Raw genomic sequence first — 19,934 nt, 5'->3', positions numbered from 1 at the left:
GATTACAGGGGACGCGGGTGGCGCTGTGGGCTAAAGCCTCAGCGCCTAGGGCTTGCCGATCGAAAGGTCGGCGGTTCGAATCCCCGCGGCGGGGTGCGCTCCCGCTGCTCGGTCCCAGCGCCTGCCCACCTAGCAGTTCGAAAGCACCCCCGGGGGCAAGTAGATAAATAGGTACCGCTTACCAGCGGGAAGGTAAACGGCGTTCCGTGTGCGGCTCTGGCTCGCCAGAGCAGCGATGTCACGCTGGCCACGTGACCCGGAAGTGTCCCCGGACAGCGCTGGCCCCCGGCCAATAGATGTGAGATGGGCGCACAAACCCCACAGTCTGTCAAGACTGGCCCGTTCGGGCAGGGGTACCTTTACCTTTACCTTAGATTAGATTACAGCAATGCATTATACATGGGGATGCCTCTGAAGATGGTTCAGCTGGTGCGGAATTAGGCAGCCGGGTTGTTCAATCCGGCAAGACGGTTTGAGCATATAACGCCACTCCTGGCCTGACCCTACTGGCTGCCATCAGTTTCCAGGCCCAGTTCAAAGTGCTGGTTTTCAGCTATAAAGCCTTAGACGGCACAGGACCACAAGCACTGCCTCTCCCCATATGAGCCGCCCCAGACCCCGAAATCATCTTCTGAGGCCCTTTTTCATGCACCTCCTCTGCAAGAGGTCTGGAGGGCAGCAACAAGAGAACGGGGCCTTTTCTGCAGTGGCTCCCCATTTGCGGAATGCCCTCCCCAAGGAGGCTTGCCTGGCGCCTTAATTTAGACATCTTTAAGTGGCAAGAAAACAAGAGCTTATAACCTCCAGCCCTTAACTTTCTGTGGCCTTTTAGAAGTGGGTGGGGTGTTTTTTAATCTATTTCTTTTCCCACTTTGTTTTAATGTATCTATGTGGTGTTTGCGGGGGGCAGTTGTTTGATTGTAAGCTGCTTTGGGTTGTAAGTTGTTTTGGGTTGCCCTGGGCTAAATAAAAGGGCTAACAAATTTAATTAATAAATAATAATAATAATAATAATAATAATAATAATAATAATAAATAATAATAATAAATAATAATAATAAATAATAATAAATAATAATAATAAATAATAATAATAAATAATAATAATAATAATAATAATAATAATAATAATAATAATAATAATAAATAATAATAATAATAATAATAATAATAATAATAATAATAATAATAATAATAATAATTTAAAAAATGCTTGCTGTGACATTCGGTAGTTGTTGCTTTTAATTAAAACCAAACAGGCAGGCAACACAGAGCAGGGTCACATTCTATGATTCTGCGCCCAACATAATTTTACACGCTTCTACCATGTTGTCCCTTCTCCGCCCCCCATCTTTTCTCTAAATCTAAAAGCCCCAATAAAATAAAATAGTGGGGCCATAAATTTGTTGACTCATGGTTCAAACACTCAGGGCTGCATCCAGTACTGTACAAAGTTCTGCTCACCCACGTGGAATAAATGGACAAGAATAACTTTGGCCCACTAATTTCAACGGGTCAACTCTTGAGTAGGGCTTTGTTGGAGGGGACAACCCTTCGTTTCTGGCTTTCCCTTCAACATAAGCACATTTTCACATCCTTTAGGGCTAGAGACGTGATCCTCAAAATGGGGATGAAAGCTTGAGGAGCATGAACGAGGTACCCAGAAACCACAAGGAACCTGCTCCCCCTGGGGCATGCGAAAACACCTCCCCTTAGGGCATCGCCAGCGACAGCGAAACCCCTCCGGCAACAGGCCGGTGAGCACTCACTTACCATACCGTCGGCTTGTCCGCCAGGCCCGTACGGCGTAGTGAAGCACTCCATCCATCCACACCAGAAACCAGCTTATGCAGAATCCCAGCAAGAGTCCCAGCATCAGGTCGATTTCCTGCTTGGTGACATTGTCAGTCACAAAGTAGTTCTCCGACGAATCCACCACGGACTGGTCTCCGTCGTAGGGGATGACGTAATGAACATGGTGCCTGTGAGGTTAGGGAGGGAGGGAGAGAGAGAGAGAGAGAAAAGGAGGAAAGCATCAAAGATTGGAGGGCAAAAAAGGAGAACAAATGGATTTGCAGCCATTAGGGATTCCGCCCAGGTCCTAGGCCGGTGCCATCAGGTGGAATCCTTGAGCAGTTGTCTGGGCTCTTGCAATGAAACAGCTGATCAGTAGGATACTGGATCTGGTGGGGCATCGTTTAAAAACATCAATGCGTGTTAAGTCCACCCCGTCTGCTGGCTCACTAGCTCCCGTGTCACTGGCTAATACTGCCTCAGATACCTAAACAGGGCTAAAAGGTAAAGGGACCCCTGACATTTAAGTCCAGTCATGAATGACTCTGGGGTTGTGGCGCTCATCTCGCTTTACAGGCTGAGGGAGCCGGCGTTTGTCCGCTTCCGCAAACAGTTTTTCCGGGTCATGTGGCCAGCATGACTAAGCCGCTTCTGGCGAACCAGAGCAGCACACGGAAACGCCATTTACCTTCCCACTGGAGTGGCACCTATTTATCTACTTGCACTATGTGCTTTCATACTGCTAGGTTGGCAGAAGCTGGGACAGAGCAACGGGAACTCACCCCGTCATGGGGCCTCGAACTGCCGACCTTCTGATCAGCAAGCCCAAGCGGCACAGTAGTTTAAACCACAGTGCCACCTGCATCCCTGCCTACCTACATGTAAAGCGTTATGAAACAGTCATAGCTTCTCCCAAAGGATCCTGGGAGCTGTAGTTTGTTTAGGGTGCCGGGACGTGTTAGGAGACCCCTGTTCTCCTCACAGAACTGTAATTCCCAGACTGGTTTAGCCATCAGTCTCTCTTCCCAGGGAACTAAGGGGTTTGTAGTTTTCTGAAGGGGAATAGGGGTCTCCTAACCACAATGACTCGCTTTGGTCTGTTAATTTCAACAGGGTGTACGTGTGATAGAGAGAGAGAAACAGAGAGAGAGAATCCAAATAGCACCACCCACAACCAACTGAACAATGTGGAGCCGATCCAGAATATTTTCCTGCAGGAAGCATTTCAGTTCAACGAGGCTTGCACTGGTAAATGTTCAACTGGATGGTGTCCCCTTAGCAGAGCTGGTCACAGGGCTCCAAGTAGTTACAGTGGTACCTCTGGTTAAGAACTTAATTCGTTCTGGAGGTCCGTTCCTAACCTGAAACTGTTCTTAACCTGAGACACCACTTTAGCTAATGGGGCCTCCTGCTGCCACCGCGCAATTTCTGTTCCCATCCTGAAGCAAAGTTCTTAACCCGAGGTACTATTTCTGGGTTAACAGAGTCTGTAACCTGAAGCGTCTGTAACCTGAAGCACCTGTAACCTGAGGTACCACTGTATCTTTATTTTATTTACTGCATGACTTAGTTGTGGCATATCTTCCTATACACATGAAAATGTAAAATGCTGTCACGCTGCAGTTCTTGTGGCCACCAGAAGGTGGCCGCTGCAACTGCAGCATGCTGAATAGCAGGCATGCAGGCAAGTATTTCGTGAAACAAGCCTGCTGTGAGGTTTAATGGAAGGAGGGAGGCGAGTTGTGGTGGGATATGTGAGAGGGGCTGTGGGGGCTGTGACAGGAGGGTGTGTTGTCCCATGTGGGGGAAGGGCAGCAGGCAAAAGAGTGAGCAGGGTTGATAAGCACAGCAAGCAGGGGTGGCAGCCCTTTGTGTGTATGTGTATCTCCAAGCCACCTAACCAGGTAAAATACAAACAGGGAAACATAAAAACCAGAAAAACAAAATGCACAATACAAATCCATTAAATGGATCATAGAATCATATAGTTGGAAGGAACCATGGGAGTCATCTAGTTCAACCCCCTGCAACGCAGGAATATTTTGCCCAACGTGGAACTTAAACCCACAACCTTGAAATTAAGAGTCTCATGCTCTACCAACTGTGCTATAGGGATTGCTCTATAACAGAGGTAGGCAACCCGGGGGCCGGATGCGGCCCAATCAACTTCTCAATCTGGCCCGTGAATGGTCCGGGAATCAGTGTGTTCTTACATGAGTAGAATGTGTGCTTTTATTTAAAATGCATCTCTGGGTTATTTGTGGGGCATAGGAATTTGTTCATTCCCTCCCCCAAAAAATATAGTCCGGCCCCCCACAACATCTGAGGGACGGTGGACCGGCCCATGGCTGAAAAAGGTTGCTGACCCCTGCTCTATATCATACAACAACCTCCCACCCACTAAAATATGAGCAGTGCAGAGTAGGAGAGGCTAACTTAACTACAGTACTTTAGGTAAATTACCGGGGAGGGGTGTGGAGAGAGGAGGCCCCTTACAGGTTTTGCAAGGTTACAGGGGAGGCTGAAATTTGGCAATGGGTAGGAGGGATTAAGGGGGTAGAGCTCATGGGTACCATTAAAGGGACCCTGCCCTTTCCCTCCTCCCCAATAATTTGGGCCAAATGGTTCAAGGTGAGGCTGCAGCTCCAGGACAGATCATCTGCCTTGCACACAGAAGGTCCCAGTTTCAATCCCTAATATAGGATTAGCAGATGTCCCCAGTTCCCGGGGACAGTCCCCAGATTTGCAAATCTGTCCCCGGACAAATTCCGTCCCCAGAATGTCCCCCAATTTGCAAATTTGTCCCCGGAAAATGTGGCAGAAGCAGCCTCAGCAGTCCAGAGCCAGCCTGGTAGCGCAGTGGGCTATCACTGGCTTCAGGAGCTGCCCGCTGCCCTGGCGCCCACCATTTTTCCTTGCTAGAACTTCTAGCGAGGAAAAATGGTGGGCGCCATGGCAGCGAGCAACTCCTGAAGCCAGCCAGAGCCAACTGTGCTACCAGGCTGGCTCCAGACTGCTGACTGCCACTGCCACCACCACTGCCAGAGGTGAATCGGGGACGTCCGGCGGTACAAATCTCGTGCCCCCTTCCCCCTTTGTTTTGACTGATCAGGGGAGGCTTGGGAGTTGCGGGCGGGCGGCTGTTGCCCTGTTTTTTAAAAACTCTGCGCATTTATGTTTCACAGGGTGTGAAATAAGGGCTTTGCACCTTGCCTGGCAGGGAACCCGCACACCTTGCGCCCCTCCTGGGCAATGGCCATCTGCCCTTGACTCCTGAGCCTCCCCCAATCTGTCAAAACAAAGGGGGAAGGGGGCAGGAGATTGGGGAAGGCTCGGGAATCACAGGCGCACTGTTGCCCAGTTTTTTAAAAACTCTGTGCATTTATGATTCACAGGGTGTGAAAGAAGAGCTTTGCACCTTTACACAATATGCATGTGTGCTTGGGCCCAGGGTCTTTTGCCTCACCATCCCCACAACTGACTCCCTGTTGCTACTCAGCTTCACAGAAAAAGAAAAGTACCCCCGAATTCATTGGAAAAAATCTGGTAACCGTACCCTAATGGCATCTGCAAGTAGAGCTGGGAAAGTCCCTTATCTGAAACCCTAGAGAGCTGCTGCCAGTCTGTGCAGGCAACATTGTGATCTGACTCAGCACAATCCCTGGCATCTCCAGGTAGGGCTGTTTGAAAGCCTGGACAGCAGCTGCCAGTCAGTGCAGACGACACCAAGCTGGATGCACCAATCAGCTGACTCCACATCCAGCGCCTTCCTAAATCCCTGTGCCTAAGTGCCTTGTAAACGGTGTCCAGAAACGCTCCGCTGAAGCAGCTTTGTCACCTTGCGTCATGCCACAGCCACCTCGACCGCAAGCCCTGTTTGGAGGCTCAGGCACGGCTGGGAGGCGTGCTGTTTTCCCTCCCCAGCCATCGACCCTTCCCCGGTTCCCTCTCTGCTGCGCTCCCGGCCTCTTCCCTCTGTTCAGCCAGCCCCTGGGACCACCCTGGCGGCGCACCTCGCTCTGGCAGCCGGACAGCCAGGCTGCAACAGAGAAGAAGGACGCTCAGCACCCCCCACATCCCCTTCGGCAACGCAACAGCCCGCATCGAGCCACTGCAGAGTCAAACTTGGTCACTGCAGCAGCAGCAGCAGCAGCAGCGAAAGAGCACATCTCCCGATTACTTCCAAGCACAGCGGCAGGAAAGCGCTCCCTCGACTCTCGCTCCCTGTTTTGTCAGGGACAGGCACGACTCCTCTTTGCGCCCACGGTGGCGAGATGCTAGGGGGGTCCCTTAAAATAATGGAAAGTGATTCTGCATCTCCATATGGGCACAGAGCTTCTGTATCGTGTCACAACCTTGCCCAGATGTCAAAGAAGTTAAGTTTCGGTGGAGTGGGTGTGCGTTTGCAAACCCTCCAAGTCTTCCTGTTTTCCAGGGACAGTCCCAGATTTAGAGAAGCCGTCCTGGTTTCTGATTTGATCCCAGAATGTCTCACTTTTCCTTAGGACGTCCCTGTTTTCATCGGAGAAATGTTGGAGAGTAAAGAGTTATGTGACCCCCGAGCCAAGGGTGTATACAACCTTTAGAATAACATCTGAAGGCAGCCCTGTATGGGGAAGTTTTTTTAATGTTTAATGTTTTATTATGTTTTTATATAAATTGGAAGAATGGCTGGGGCAATCCAGTCAGATGGGCAGGGTATAAATAATAAAAGTGTTATTATTGTTATTGCTATTATTGAATAGGACATCCCTAGAAAGTGAGGAGGAATTAAAGAACCTTTTAATGTGGGTAAAAGAGGAGAGCACAAAATATAGTCTGAAGCTCAACATCATAAAAACTAAGATCATGGCCACTGGTCCCATCACCTCCTGGCAAATAGAAGGGGAAGAAATGGAGGCAGTGAGAGATTTTACTTTCTTGGGCTCCATGATCACTGCAGATGGTGACAGCAGCCACAAAATTAAAAGATGCCTGCTTCTTGGGAGAAAAGCAATGACAAACCTAGACAACATCTTAAAAAGCAGAGACATCACCTTGCCAACAAAGGTCCGTATAGTTAAAGCTATGGTTTTCCCAGTAGTGATGTATGGAAGTGAGAGCTGGACCATAAACAAGGCTGATCGCCGAAGAATTGATGCTTTTGAATTATGGTGCTGGAGGAGACTCTTGAGAGTCCCATGGACTGCAAGAAGACCAAACCTCTCCATTCTGAAGGAAATCAGCCCTGAGTGCTCACTGGAAGGACAGATCCTGAAGCTGAGGCTCCAATACTTTGGCCACCTCATGAGAAGAGAAGACTCCCTGGAAAAGACCCTGATGTTGGGAAAGATGGAGGGCACAAGGAGAAGGGGACGACAGAGGATGAGATGGTTGGACAGTATTCTCGAAGCTACCAGCATGAGTTTGACCAAACTGTGGGAGGCAGTGAAAGACAGGAGTGCCTGGTGTGCTCTGGTCCATGGGGTCACGAAGAGTCGGACATGACTAAACCACTAAACAACAACAAAATTTTCATCAGAGAAATGTCGGAGGGTATGCATTTACCCAGAGGGCTCCTCCAGATAACCTGTTTCTTGAGCCTTCATCCTAATTTGCTCGCCCAAAGCTTACACAGAGGTTATCTGTGCTTATGGTGGTTACAGAATGGTTAAATGTGGAGATACTTCTTCGCTTCCAATCGGTGTCTGTCCTGCAACTTCCTGCTGAAATAATTGTTCTGGCTTATTTCTCATTGTAAGAACCTAAAAAAAGAGCCCGCTGGATCAGACCAGTGACCCATCTTGTCCAGCATTCTGTTCTCACAGCACTGGCAGACTTTGGGCTCTCAAATTTCGGCGGCGCCTTGTGCTGTGCTAAAATCCTGTGCCCCCTTGCCTCTCTTGCTCCATTCGACAGCACGGTTGTGGCACCCCCTGCAGCACGGCACCCAATGCGCCCGAACCGGTCACGCCATCCTAAACTGCCTTTGCTCACAGTGGCCAACCAGATGCCCCCATAGGAAGACCAAAGCAACTCTCCAGCAACTATGGTAATATTCAGAGGCAAGCTCCCTCTTCTGGTGGAGACTGAACATAGCCACTGATAGCCTTGTCCTCATGAACCTGCCTAATTCTCTTCTAAAGCCATCCAAGAATAAGAATATGAGGCCTGGTAGCAGTGATGTAGCATGGGTTGTCAGTACCCGGGGCCATGTGGAGGGAAATGAGCAGAGTACACATGCGCAGTCAACTGTCTGCAGCACCCAAGAGATTGCAACCGCAGAGATAAGAAAAGAAGAGTCGTTCCATTATCTGGAGAGGTCACTTCCTGGTTTGCATGGAGAAGTTGTTTTCAACGGAGCCCAGCAACAGAAGCATGCAGCTGTATTGAAAGTTTGCGCCCCCTAACAATATTGCGCCCGGGGCCCCACCAATACATTACGCCACTGCCTGGAAGATTGAGCCAATGGCCCACCCAGTCCAGCTTCTTATTCTCACAGTGGTCAACCCAGATGCCTGTGGAACCCACAAGTAGGATCGAAGCACAAGAGCGTTATTCCTCCCTGTGGTTTCCAGCAACTGGTATTCAGAAGTATATTCCGACTCTGGAGGCAGAGCATGGCCATGATGGCTTGTAGCCCTTGATAGCTTTGTCCTCCGTGAATTTGTCTCTCCCTCTTTTGAAGCCACCTAAGTCAGTGGCCATCGCTGCCTCCTGTGGCAGAGAGTTCCATAGTTTAACAATGCCCTTTTGCCACACCGCGATGCAAGAGTGTTCCCCTGGATGGCAATCACACGGTTATACGGAGGAAGCATCGCAGAACAAGTAGCAGAGCAGAACGCTGTGTGGACAGTCCTGAACAAATCTACTGCTAATACGCTATTATCGCGGCAATGACATGTTGCAGAATACGCCCACATTAAAAACCCCAGAACTGGAAAGACACTAGGCCTGCTCCTTATCAAGCCTTCTTTCTGATTTGCTTGCAGGGCATTTAGAAGCCTTTCTATTAATAATGCCTTCCTCTCACCCTTTCCCCCATAGAATCATAGAATTGTGGAGTTGTGTGGGACCCCGTGGGTCATCTATTCCAACCCCCTGTGACGCACTTTCCTAACCGCATAAGGCCTGTTTGTTTTTAAGTGGATTGGTTGCACCAGAGGGCACTTTGATCCACTGTAAATTGAGTGAACTTCCATTTCCGCGGTGGCCTTGGCAGTTTGCTCCTTCTAGGCCAGAGGTCAGCAAACTTTTTCAGCAGGGGACCGGTCCACTATCCCTCAGACCTTGTGGGGGGCCAGACCTTTTTTTAAAAAAAGGAACAAATTCCTACACCCCACAAATAACCCAGAGATGCATTTTAAATAGAAGCACACACTCCACTCATGTAAAAACACCAGGCAGCCCCCACAAATAACCCAGAGATGCATTTTAAATAAAAGGACACATTCTACTCATGTAAAAACACGCTGGTTCCTGGACCATCCACAGACCGGATTTAGAAGGCCATTGGGCCGGATCCGGCCCCCAGGCCTTAGTTTCCATGCCCATGTCCTAGGCACACACTTGCAGAGACTTTGAACTGCTGGAGAGAAGGGGCAGTGCACCGAGATCTTTGACGCAGAAATACGGAAACTTTGCTGGAATGTATTTTGAGAGTCAGCTATTCTATAGCAAAGACCAACTCCATTCATTCTGGGATTCAATGTTCTATGAAACCTCTCTCTCTCTCTCTCTTTTTAATAGAAAAAGGGAATTGTCAGGTGAACTAAGGCAACGTCCCTTGCTTCAGAGGCCAGCCCAGGACAGGCGATTGCTGAGTCAATGAACAGAGGCAAGAATGGGGAACCTGTGGCTTTTCTGGTTGCTGCTGAGATTTTAGCTCCTACCAACCCCAGGCAGCAAAGCCAACAGTCAGGGATGATGGGAGTTGTAGTCGACATCTGGAAGCTTCCCATCCCTGTAATAAGGCCCAGGTGGAATAAAGCCTGCTTCTGTGTGTGTGGAAATGGAATTGGAGGTCTTTGGTGTGGAGCATAAGAGTCCCACCATTTTCATTTGTGAAATCAACCTCCAGGCACCTTCCAAAGGGGGAAGAGGCACTGCTGGTGTTGCAGTTCAGTCCCAGAACAGCTGCTTTGAATTCAGAAGGTCCCAAGATCACCCCTTTGCCTTCTGAGACCTTAGCAGAACTGCTTGCACATTTTCATAAGGACTAGATACTTGGGCTTTTTAAAAAAATGAAATGAAATGAAAGCTGAGATTCCCAACGACAAGGATAAATAGGATTCAGAAGGAAGCTGCCTTCTATCAGTTCAAGAAATTGGAGTTCTTGTTGGAAATTGGAGTTCTTGTTGGAAATCAGTTCAAGCCACTGGCCTATCTAGAACAATACTGTCCACACTGACTGGCAGCAGCTATTTGGGGTTTTAGGCAGTGGTTTTCCCCGGCCCTACTTGGAGATGCCAGGAATTGAATCTGGGACCTTCTGAATGAGAAGCGGATGCTCTGTTGCTGAGCTACAGCTCTTTCTCTACAGCCTGCCAAACTCCTTGGAGAACCCCCTCATTTCTGATGACCCCTTCCAATTCTATGATTGCTTGATTCTATTCACATTTTGCCTGGGGAGCTATTAACGGAACAGAGACATTGGTGGGTGGACAGGGGTTGGGGGAGAGGTACAGTCCTGGCTCACACCAAGGGAATCTGATTATGGAAGGTGGAATTTGCCAGCTTGCATTGGCAACCAAATACTTCCTTATGAGCAGGGAGCCCAAGTCACAAATTCTCCCAGCCAGTTTCCCATTTGCTTAAATTAGCATCGTTGGTGAGAACCGGATCCATTATTACAGGGGGGCAATGGTACTTCTTGCTTCTGCAAAGCCTACCCATTCACTGCTCTCTTTGGCATGAGTTGGTCTGGGAAGAACCACAGCTCAATGGAACGATCGCCTGCTCTGCATGCAGAGGGTCACAGCTTCAATCCCCGACGTCTCCAGGTAGGAGAGACAGACCTCTGCCTCAAACTCTATACAGTGGTACCTCGGGTTACAGACGCTTCAGGTTACAGACGCTTTGGGTTACAGACTCCGCTAACCCAGAAATAGTACCCCGGGTTAAGAACTTTGCTGCAGGATGAAAACAGAAATCGTGCAGCAGTGGGAGGCCCCATTAGCTAAAATAGTGCTTCAGGTTAAGAACACTTTCAGTTAAGAATGGACCTCCAGAACGAATTTAGTTCGAATTAAGTGAGCTCACTACACCAAAGGTCTCACTCACAATCAGGCAGTTTCCTTCATTCCCAAGAGTCTTTTGGCAAGCTTTGTAGTGCTTTCCTCATCGGGAACAAGTTCCACTGCGTTTAATCAGGCTTCCTTCCCAGAAAGTGTGTTTCAAATTGCAGTCTTCGTTCCCCTTCTACAAACGTACTCAGAGCAACGTTAGATCTCCATAGCACACGGCGCTTTAACCGGTGATATTAAAAACACAAGTCCTTGCTTTGAGGAGCTGAGAAACTCAGAGGAAATCAGCTTCCAAGGCAGCCTTTGCAAACCCAAAGCACAGGAAACTGCCACAGACATCACACAGGTTCCAAGTGCAAGCGCCGATCTCCCCACTTGTGATTCGCAGGAGGAAGAACGTTGAGATCAGGGTTAAAAAGGTAAAGGTAAAGGGACCCCTGACCATTAGGTCCAGTCCGGACCGACTCTGGGGTTGCAGCGCTCATCTCGCTTTATTGGCCAAGGGAGCCGGCATACAACTTCCGGGTCATGTGGCCAGCACGACTAAGCCGCTTCTGCCAAACCAGAGCAGCGCACGGAAACGTTGTTTACCTTCCCGCCGGAGCAGTACCTATTTATCTACTTGCACTTTGACGTGCTTTCGAACTGCTAGGTTGGCAGGAGCAGGGACCGAGCAACGGGAGCTCACCCCGTCGCAGGGATTCAGCAGCCATCAATTGCCTTCTCCTCCCCAAATGTGATCCCCTTTCAGAGCCACCCAGATGCTTCAAACAGCAAGAAGCTGCTTACTCGAGCTTCATGTTGTTCTGCCTGGACACTGAGGTCCAGCTCTGAGGGCCTTCTGGCAGTTCCCTCCTTGCGAGAAGCAAAGTTACAGGGAACCAGGCAGAGGGCCTTCTTGGTGGTGGCACCTGCCTTGTGGAACACCCTCCCACCAAATGTCAAGGAAATCAACAACTATCTGACTTTTAGAAGACATCTGAAGGCAGCCCTGTTTAGGGAATCTTTTAATATCTGATGAATTACTGTGTTTTAATATTTTGCTGGAAGCCACCCAGAGTGGCTGGGGAAACCCAGCCAGATGGGCAGCGTATAAATAAATAACAACAACAACAACAACGATCACAGCCTCCTGGGGCAGTGAGTTCTATAGTTTAAGCACTGTGGGAAGAAGTCCTTCCTTCCATTGGACCTGAATCGTCCAACATCCAGCTTCGCCAGATGTCCATCGTTTCTCGAGTTACAAGACAGAGAGAAAAGCTTTTCTCTGTCTGTTCCTACGCTTCTGTCATGCCTCCACTTTTGGCTAAAGTAATTTCCAAAAAGCCCCAAACCTTTTCTCACAGGGGAGTCACCCCACCTCCTTGATCACCCTGGTCTTCCTCTTCTGAACCTTTATAATATCCTTTTCTGAGGCAACCAAGTTGTTCAAATGACAAATGCGACAAATGCGTCCACTGACAACAAGGTTGGAGGGGGAGCAAAATGCACAACGCAGGAGAAAGCCATCTGGGGAAGGGGGGGTGGACATCCTCTCTGCCAGCGTCCCAAAAGACGAGGTGAATTAAAAGGCAATAGAAGTTTCCATGGCTTTTTAAAAGGGCCGATCGATGGGATAATTTTCCTAAGTTGATCGCTGCTGATAGCAGCAAAAGCCAGCGCATTAAGACAGGCTGGGCACTGCCCGCCTTCTCCCTGCGCCAGGCTGCTAACAAGGTCATTGGAAAGACCCCCACAAGGCTGTTCATGCTCCATCGTGTTATGTGGCGATTACACGAATCCATTAGTGGCTGCGCTTATTCGCAAGGGGCTTCCCGGAGTCACCCTGCTTGCAGATCTCATCCTGCCTCTCTCTCTCTCTCTCTCTCACACACACACACACACACACATATACTGGAGAAAAATAACAATGATAACAATTCCATAACTGGACATCTGCGGCTCTCCGCTGCCAGACAAATCAAGCATCTGTCCTACCCGGAATGGAGTATCCGGTGAGGAATTTGGCACGCAAAGAACCACCAGTGAACCTCCCTAAATAAGTTTTTAGTCCTCATGGCTTCCAACTTTGGGCACCTGTATCTTGCTTGCCTGGATAGAGGATGAAGAAGGGTGTGTTCAAGCATATGCATGTGGGAACCAGCCTATTGGACAAAGGCAACGTTTGCATTTGTTGCTCCGCCCACTTTTGAGATGGGTGGACCAATGGTGAGGCAGGCGCCTATATCCGCACACCTCCTTACCCCAGGATCTGACTCTTTTTTCACCATTGAGCCCTGTATTAGCCACCTTGAACTTTTAAGAAAGGCAGGAGAGAAGAGTTTTCAAGAAATCAGTGCCCTCTGTGCCCAGCTGGCAGCAAGAGGTCGCTGCCATCTTTCCTACCACTTGGAATTGAACCAGGGAAAATTCACATCCACAACTGACTCCATGGCCACTGCCTCTCTCCCCTGTGCAGAAAGATGCCTTATAACAAGCCACACCATTGGCCCATCAAGCCCCATACTATCTACACTGACTGGCAGTGTTTCTCTCTGGGGCGCAACCTCCTCCTTTGATGAGGAAGGACTGTAATTCAGTAGTTCGAACAACTAAGCATAGAGAAGGTCCCAGCATCTCCAAATAGGTCTGAGAAAGAGGCTCTCTCTAAAACGCTGCAGAGCTGCTGCCAATCTGTGCAGGCAATACTGAGCTCAATGGCACAATGATCTGACTCAGTATAGTTACAGGCTGGGAAGTGCCCCTCTCTGAAAGGCAATGAAAGACATTTATTAGTCGATTTCCCAAGGTTTAAGGTGGCTTGAGTTTATCGTTTAAAACAAAACTTAAATAATAAAGAAAACACAGATTGACAGAAACACCCAAATAGACTAACCAGCCAAGCCAAAAGCTAGACAGAAGAGATGTAAGTGGGTTATTGTTTCAATGTTTCGTTTTTAATTATTTACTTGTTTTTATCCTGTACAGTGGTACCTCGGGTTAAGTACTTAATTCGTTCCGGAGGTCCGTTCTTAACCTGAAACTGTTCTTAACCTGAAGCACCACATTAGCTAATGGGGCCTCCCGCTGCCGCCACGCCGCCAGAGCACTGTTCTCATTCTGAAGCAAAGTTCTTAACGCGAGGTAATATTTCTGGGTTAGCGGAGTCTGTAACCTGAAGCGTATGTAACCTGAAGCGTATGTAACCCGAGGTACCACTGTATTTTGTTCTGTGAACTGCCCTGAGATCTCAGGACGAAGGGTGGTCTGTAAATCGAATCAATAAATAAAAGTAAATAAATAAAATAAAAAACCCTGGAGAGAGACACTGCCAGTCCGTGCAGGCAATACCAAACTCAAGGCACCGGTCCTCTGACTCCACACAAGGCCACTTCCTACGTCTCTAGAAGCAGCCGAGCCTTTCGCAAACCCGGCAGTGCGACGGATGCCGGCGTTTGTTGCTCGCGGAGAACATGCCCCTCCATGTCACTCTCAGAACAAGATGCTCCCATCACAGGTGGCTCTGAGGAGCAGCCGATCGTTATCGCAGCCACTTTGCCAGATTTCCCCAGGAGCAGGGATCCAAATTCGATATTATTATTTTTCCAGAGTGCAAGAATGTGGAGAGAGAGAGAGAAAGAGAGACAAACCACCCAGATCGGCTGGTAGGCCTCTCTCCTGACACACGGGTGAGCATAACGCCGGCTGACAACACAAGATGGGGAACGCACAAACGGTCTTGAATTCATTAGCTGGGGGAAAGTGTGTCACTCTATAGAGCCGGGCCAGGAAGACAAGAGACGAAATCAGACAAGGCTCCACACACTTCCCTGCTTCTAATTCACTCCCTTGTCATCGCTCCTGCCCACCCTCCGGGTTTGGTCTTTTCTGGTTCTCGGCAAACGTCTTGATGCCGCCCCGAGAGAATATGCAGCCCTCCACGTGCGGGGCTTGACACAAGGCTAGCCCGGCTGAGCCCTGAGCCAGGCAAAATCCACACTCCGGCACTGAGCGACAGTATAAGTCCTTAAAAACAAACTGAGGTTCTAGTCCTCAAGGTTCTGAATCAAGGGCAAACGTCAATCGTCTGGGAAGATCATACCCTCCAACATTCCTCTGACGAAAATAAAAAGGTAAAGGGACCCCTGACCATATGTCGTGACCGACTCTGGGGTTGCAGCACTCATCTGGCTTTATTGGCCGAGGGAGCCAGCGTACAGCTTCCGGGTCATGTGGCCAGCATGACTAATCTGCTTCTAGCGAACCAGAGCAGTGCACGGAAACGCCATTTACCTTCCCGCCAGAGCAGTACCTATTTATCTACTTGAACTTTGACGTGTTTTCGAACTGCTAGGTTGGCAGGAGCAGGGACCGAGCAACGGGAGCTCACCCCGTCGCTGGGATTTGAACCGCCGACCTTCTGATCGGCAAGTCCTAAGCTCTGTGGTTTAACCCACAGCGCCACCCGCGTCCCATGATGAAAATAGGGATGTCCTAAATAATGATAATTATACCCCGCCATTTGACTGGGTTGCCCAAACCACTCTGGGCGGCTTCCAACAAACAACAAAATATAATAAAATATCAAACATAAAAAAACTTCCCTAGACAGGCAGTGTTCAAAATCCCCATTACTCTAGGTGCATTTTGCGACAAGGAATTTCATTAGCGCAAGTAGTTTCTGAGCTCTGGGCTCACTGTAAGCATGACTGCCTTCAGATGTCCTCTAAAGGTTGTATAGTTATTTATCTTCTTGGCTCAGGGGTTGCATATCTCCATCCCCTCCAAACTTTCTCCGATGAAAACAGGGACACCCTAAGATTCGGGGATCAAATCAAAAACTGGGACGGCTCCTATAAATCCAGGACTGTTCCTGGAAAATAGGGACACTTGGAGGATCTGGAAGAAGCCTGGAACTCAGCTGAAAATATAACATTTAAATGCATTATACAAATGTGACACTAGATGGCGATGGTTAGCTTATGGCAAATTCAATATATATTTTTAAAAGTTTTTTTAATGCCTTTTCACAGCGTTTTTTATTTGTGTCTAGATTCCACTCTAGAGGGACGCGGGTGGCTCTTTGGGTTAAACCACAGAGCCTAGGGCTTGCCGATCGGAAGGTCGGCAGTTTGAATCCCCGCGCCAGGGTAAGCTCCTGTTGCTTGGTCCGAGCTCCTGCCCACCTAGCAGTTCAAAAGCACGCTAAAAAGTGCAAGTAGATAAATAGGTACCGCTTCGGCGGGAAGGTAAATGGCGTTTCCGTGCGCTGCTCTGGTTCGCCAGAAGCGGCTTAGTCATGCTGGCCACATGGCCCGGAAGCTGTACGCCGGCTCCCTCGGCCAATAAAGCGAGATGAGCACCACAACCCCAGAGTCGGCCACAACTGGACCTAATGGTCAGGGGTCCCTTTACCTTTACCTTTAGATTCCGCCCTAGTCAGTAATGACTGTTAGCACTTTAGAGGCAGCCCTTCCTGGACAGACTGGAGATTGAACCTGTGATCTTCTGCCTGCCAGGCAGCTGCTCCAATCCTGATCTGCGGTCCTTTGCTGGAGACACAGGAAGTTGCCTTATCCTGAGTCAGACCACTGGCCCAGCAAACTTAGTATCACCTACACTGAATGGCAGTGGCTCTCCAGGGTTGCACTTCGGGGGCAATCCTTGCTCTCCTAGGAGGTGCCAGCAGTGGCGTAGCGTGGATTGTCAGCACCCGGGGCAAGGCAAGTAATTTGCGCCCCCTAACCCGTGGATTTGCGCCCCCTAACCTGTGGATTTGTGCCCCCTAACCCTAACCCCCAGATGTTGCAGCTGGCCCCCCCTGCACCCCCCCACGCTACGCCACTGGGTGCCAGGGAATTGAATCTTCTGCAGGCATAGCAGGTGTCCTACCACTTGCCTTCTTTAATCCCCCAATCGGCCGTGAAGTTCCCTGGGCAACCTTGGGCCAGTCACTGCCTCTCAGCCCAGCCTCCCTCACAGGACTCTTGTTATAGGGATTAAAGAAGGAACGGGAAGAACTTTGGAGGACATGCAATACATTTACAGATGCTTCAGGTTGCATTTTTGGGGGGTTGCAGACTTGCCGAAACCCGGAAGTACTGGAACAGGTTACTTCCGGGTTTCGGCAGCCACGCATACGCAGAAGTGTTAAATCACACTTTGCGCATGTGCAGAAGCGCCGGATCACAACCTGCACATGCGCAGACGCGGTGCTGCGGGTTGCGAACGTGCCTCCCGCACAGATCACATTCACAACCCGAGCGTCCACTATACAGTGGTACCTCGGGTTACAGACGCTTCAGGTTACAGACTCCGCTAACCCAGAAATAGTACCTCAGGTTAAGAACTTTGCTTCAGGATGAGAACAGAAATCGTGCCCCGGCAGCGCAGCAGCAGCAGGAGGCCCCATAGCTAAAGTAGTGCTTCAGGTTAAGAACAGTTTCAGGTTAAGAATGTACCTCCAGAACAAATTAAGTTCTTAACCCGAGGTACCACTGAAAAGAATAAAAGAGCCTGGGAATGGAGGAAGAAACTTCACCAACTTCTAGGCCAGACTTCACCAACCTGGTGCCCACCAACCAGATGTTTTGGACAGGCATTGAGGGCGCCAGGCATAGACCCCATCCAAAAATCCGGTACGGAAGCTGCCTAGGCCAGGGTTTGTGGAGCTGTACATCGACTCCATCTCCCCAGCAGGGATAGGGATTTTCGTGTATTCAACAAAATCCATATACCACGACTGTAAAACAGCAACCACAGCAACGAACAAACCGCTAAATGGTTTACAAAAGCTTTAGAATCATTGATTAAAATGACCAGCACAAAACCAAATATTTAGAACGATGCAGAAGATGGCAAAAATCAGCAGAGATGGAGATGAAACACCTACATGTCTGGACAGACTTCCCTAAACGAAAATATCTGAATCTTATACTCAGCTCTCCACAACCCCACATCTGTTTGCATTCTGGTGCGATTTTCTCACCTTTTTTCGCATGCAGTTCTTGCCCATTATTCATATTGTTGCAAAGCAATTTCCCCTTACGTAATGCATGCCTGGATTTAATTTTTACGAATATATGCATTTTTATGCACACTGTATCCTAATAAGATGCAATTTTGGTACACATTCATCAGCTCGACCTGCGTAGCAAACTTCAGAGAAGCACAGATTTCAAAGGTTGGGGCACTTTGGTTCTTGTCCTTTTTCCAGAAAGTGCATGTAAATTCACCTCTCAATGTGAACTCAGTCAGATTTCTTCCCCACCCCTAAAACACGGCCAAGGGTCAAAGATGACAGGAGTTGTGACCCTCTCAATATTGCTGGACTACAACTCCCATTGCCCTCCATCAATAGTCATGGTGGCTTAGGGCTGATGGGAGTCGGAGTCCACCAACATTCAGAAGGCAATATGACTCTCATCTAAGACCTAGACCTCCCCATGCACACTGTGGGAGCCTTTCCTACAAGGGATGCAAAAGCCACAAGGTTATTTGGTTCTTTCAGGGAGACATATTCCAAAGGGGTGGGAAACGGGGTGGTTAAGAATGACGCACCATGTGCTCCAGGTTGTCAACAGATCAAAACAAACCTTGCTATAGCTGGAAAAGTAGTCGTGAAAACGATGTATAATTGGTTCCTAACTCCTACTAAAATAGCAAAAAATGTATAGGACTGCTACAAATATCTATTGGAAGTGTAAAGAGAAGGAAGGCACATTCTACCATATGCAGTGGGCGTGCAAGATGACAAAAGCATATTGGGAAATGATTTATAATGCGTTGAAGAAAATGTGTAAAAAACCAGAAGCCTTTTTATTAGGAATTTTAGGTCCAGAAATACCAAAGGAATAGAAAAGTCAGTTTATGCACGCTACGACAGCTGCACAGATGCTGGATGGAAGGAAGATAATGTACCTACTGAAGAAGAATGGTTAACAAAGATGATGGACTATGCTGAAATGGCAAAAATGACCGGGAAGATCAGAAACCAAGAAGATGATAAATTTAATAAAGAATGGGGGAAATTTATAAGTTACTTAAAAGAACACTGTAAACAATTAAAAACATTGGCAGGATTTTAAAAACACTTGCGATGTAACAAGAACTATGGTAAGAACTGAGTGTTAAGGAAATACAGTGATACCTTGGGTTACATACGCTTCAGGTTACAGACTCCGCTAACCCAGAAATATTACCTCAGGTTAAGAACTTTGCTTCAGGTTGAGAACAGAAATCATGCTCTGGCGGCACAGCAGAAGGAGGCCCCATTAGCTAAAGTGGTGCTTCAGGTTAAGAACAGTTCCAGGGTAAGAGCGGACCTCCGGAACGAATTAAGTTCTTAACCCGAGATACAACTCTATGAAGAACATTATACAATGCAGTCGGGAAAGAATAACTATGGAACCCGTGGAGGGAAGTCAAGGGATTCGGAGAACCCTATGTGTTTGTGATGATTGATTTATGTCTGATTCTAATTGTTAAATGTAAAAACTGAATGAATAAATATATATATATATTTAAAGGAAAAGTAATCAAGTCAGATGTGCGCACTGACATCCGTGTGCAAATGCCAGCTTTGGGTTTCAGAGGGTTTGGGGGAGAGCTCTCCTCAATGGCTGCTTAGCGGGGGTTTCACTGTAGGTCCCCCCTCCCTCAGTCAGCAGGCCTACCGCCTCCATGCCGCCACAGTCGCCAGCTGCTGCTCCCCCTTCTGCTTGCTCCTGATGCCACCCACACGCTGGCCGGATGACAAGGCGGCAAACAAACAGATGGAGGACGCTTCTGTTCAGCCCCCACCTCCATCGCCCCATTGCTGACATTCACCTGCCCACCCAATGGGAGCCAGAGGAGGAAGAGCAGGCAGGCAGGGACTGCAGACCCAGAAGGGTCCCTATCTTCCAAAGACAGCCCCAGATTTACACAAGCCATCCC

The 19,934-nt window shown here is 48.7% G+C and overlaps 1 protein-coding gene across 1 annotated transcript in view; it reads right to left on the bottom strand.

The window, feature by feature from the left end:
* Positions 1-19,934, bottom strand: part of TMEM240 (transmembrane protein 240) — a 42,912-nt gene that overhangs the window by 7,058 nt on the left and 15,920 nt on the right. Inside the window, exon 3 of the mRNA XM_082230601.1 lies at positions 1,774-1,982. Within this exon, the coding sequence (XP_082086727.1) occupies positions 1,774-1,982 (209 nt within the window). The remainder of the gene's footprint in view (positions 1-1,773; positions 1,983-19,934) is intronic.

Source organism: Podarcis vaucheri (assembly GCF_965113315.1).
Source record: "Podarcis vaucheri genome assembly, chromosome: 7".
Taxonomy (NCBI): domain Eukaryota; kingdom Metazoa; phylum Chordata; class Lepidosauria; order Squamata; family Lacertidae; genus Podarcis; species Podarcis vaucheri.
Note: the sequence above shows the minus strand (reverse complement) of the source record. Positions and strands in the feature narration are given on the sequence as shown.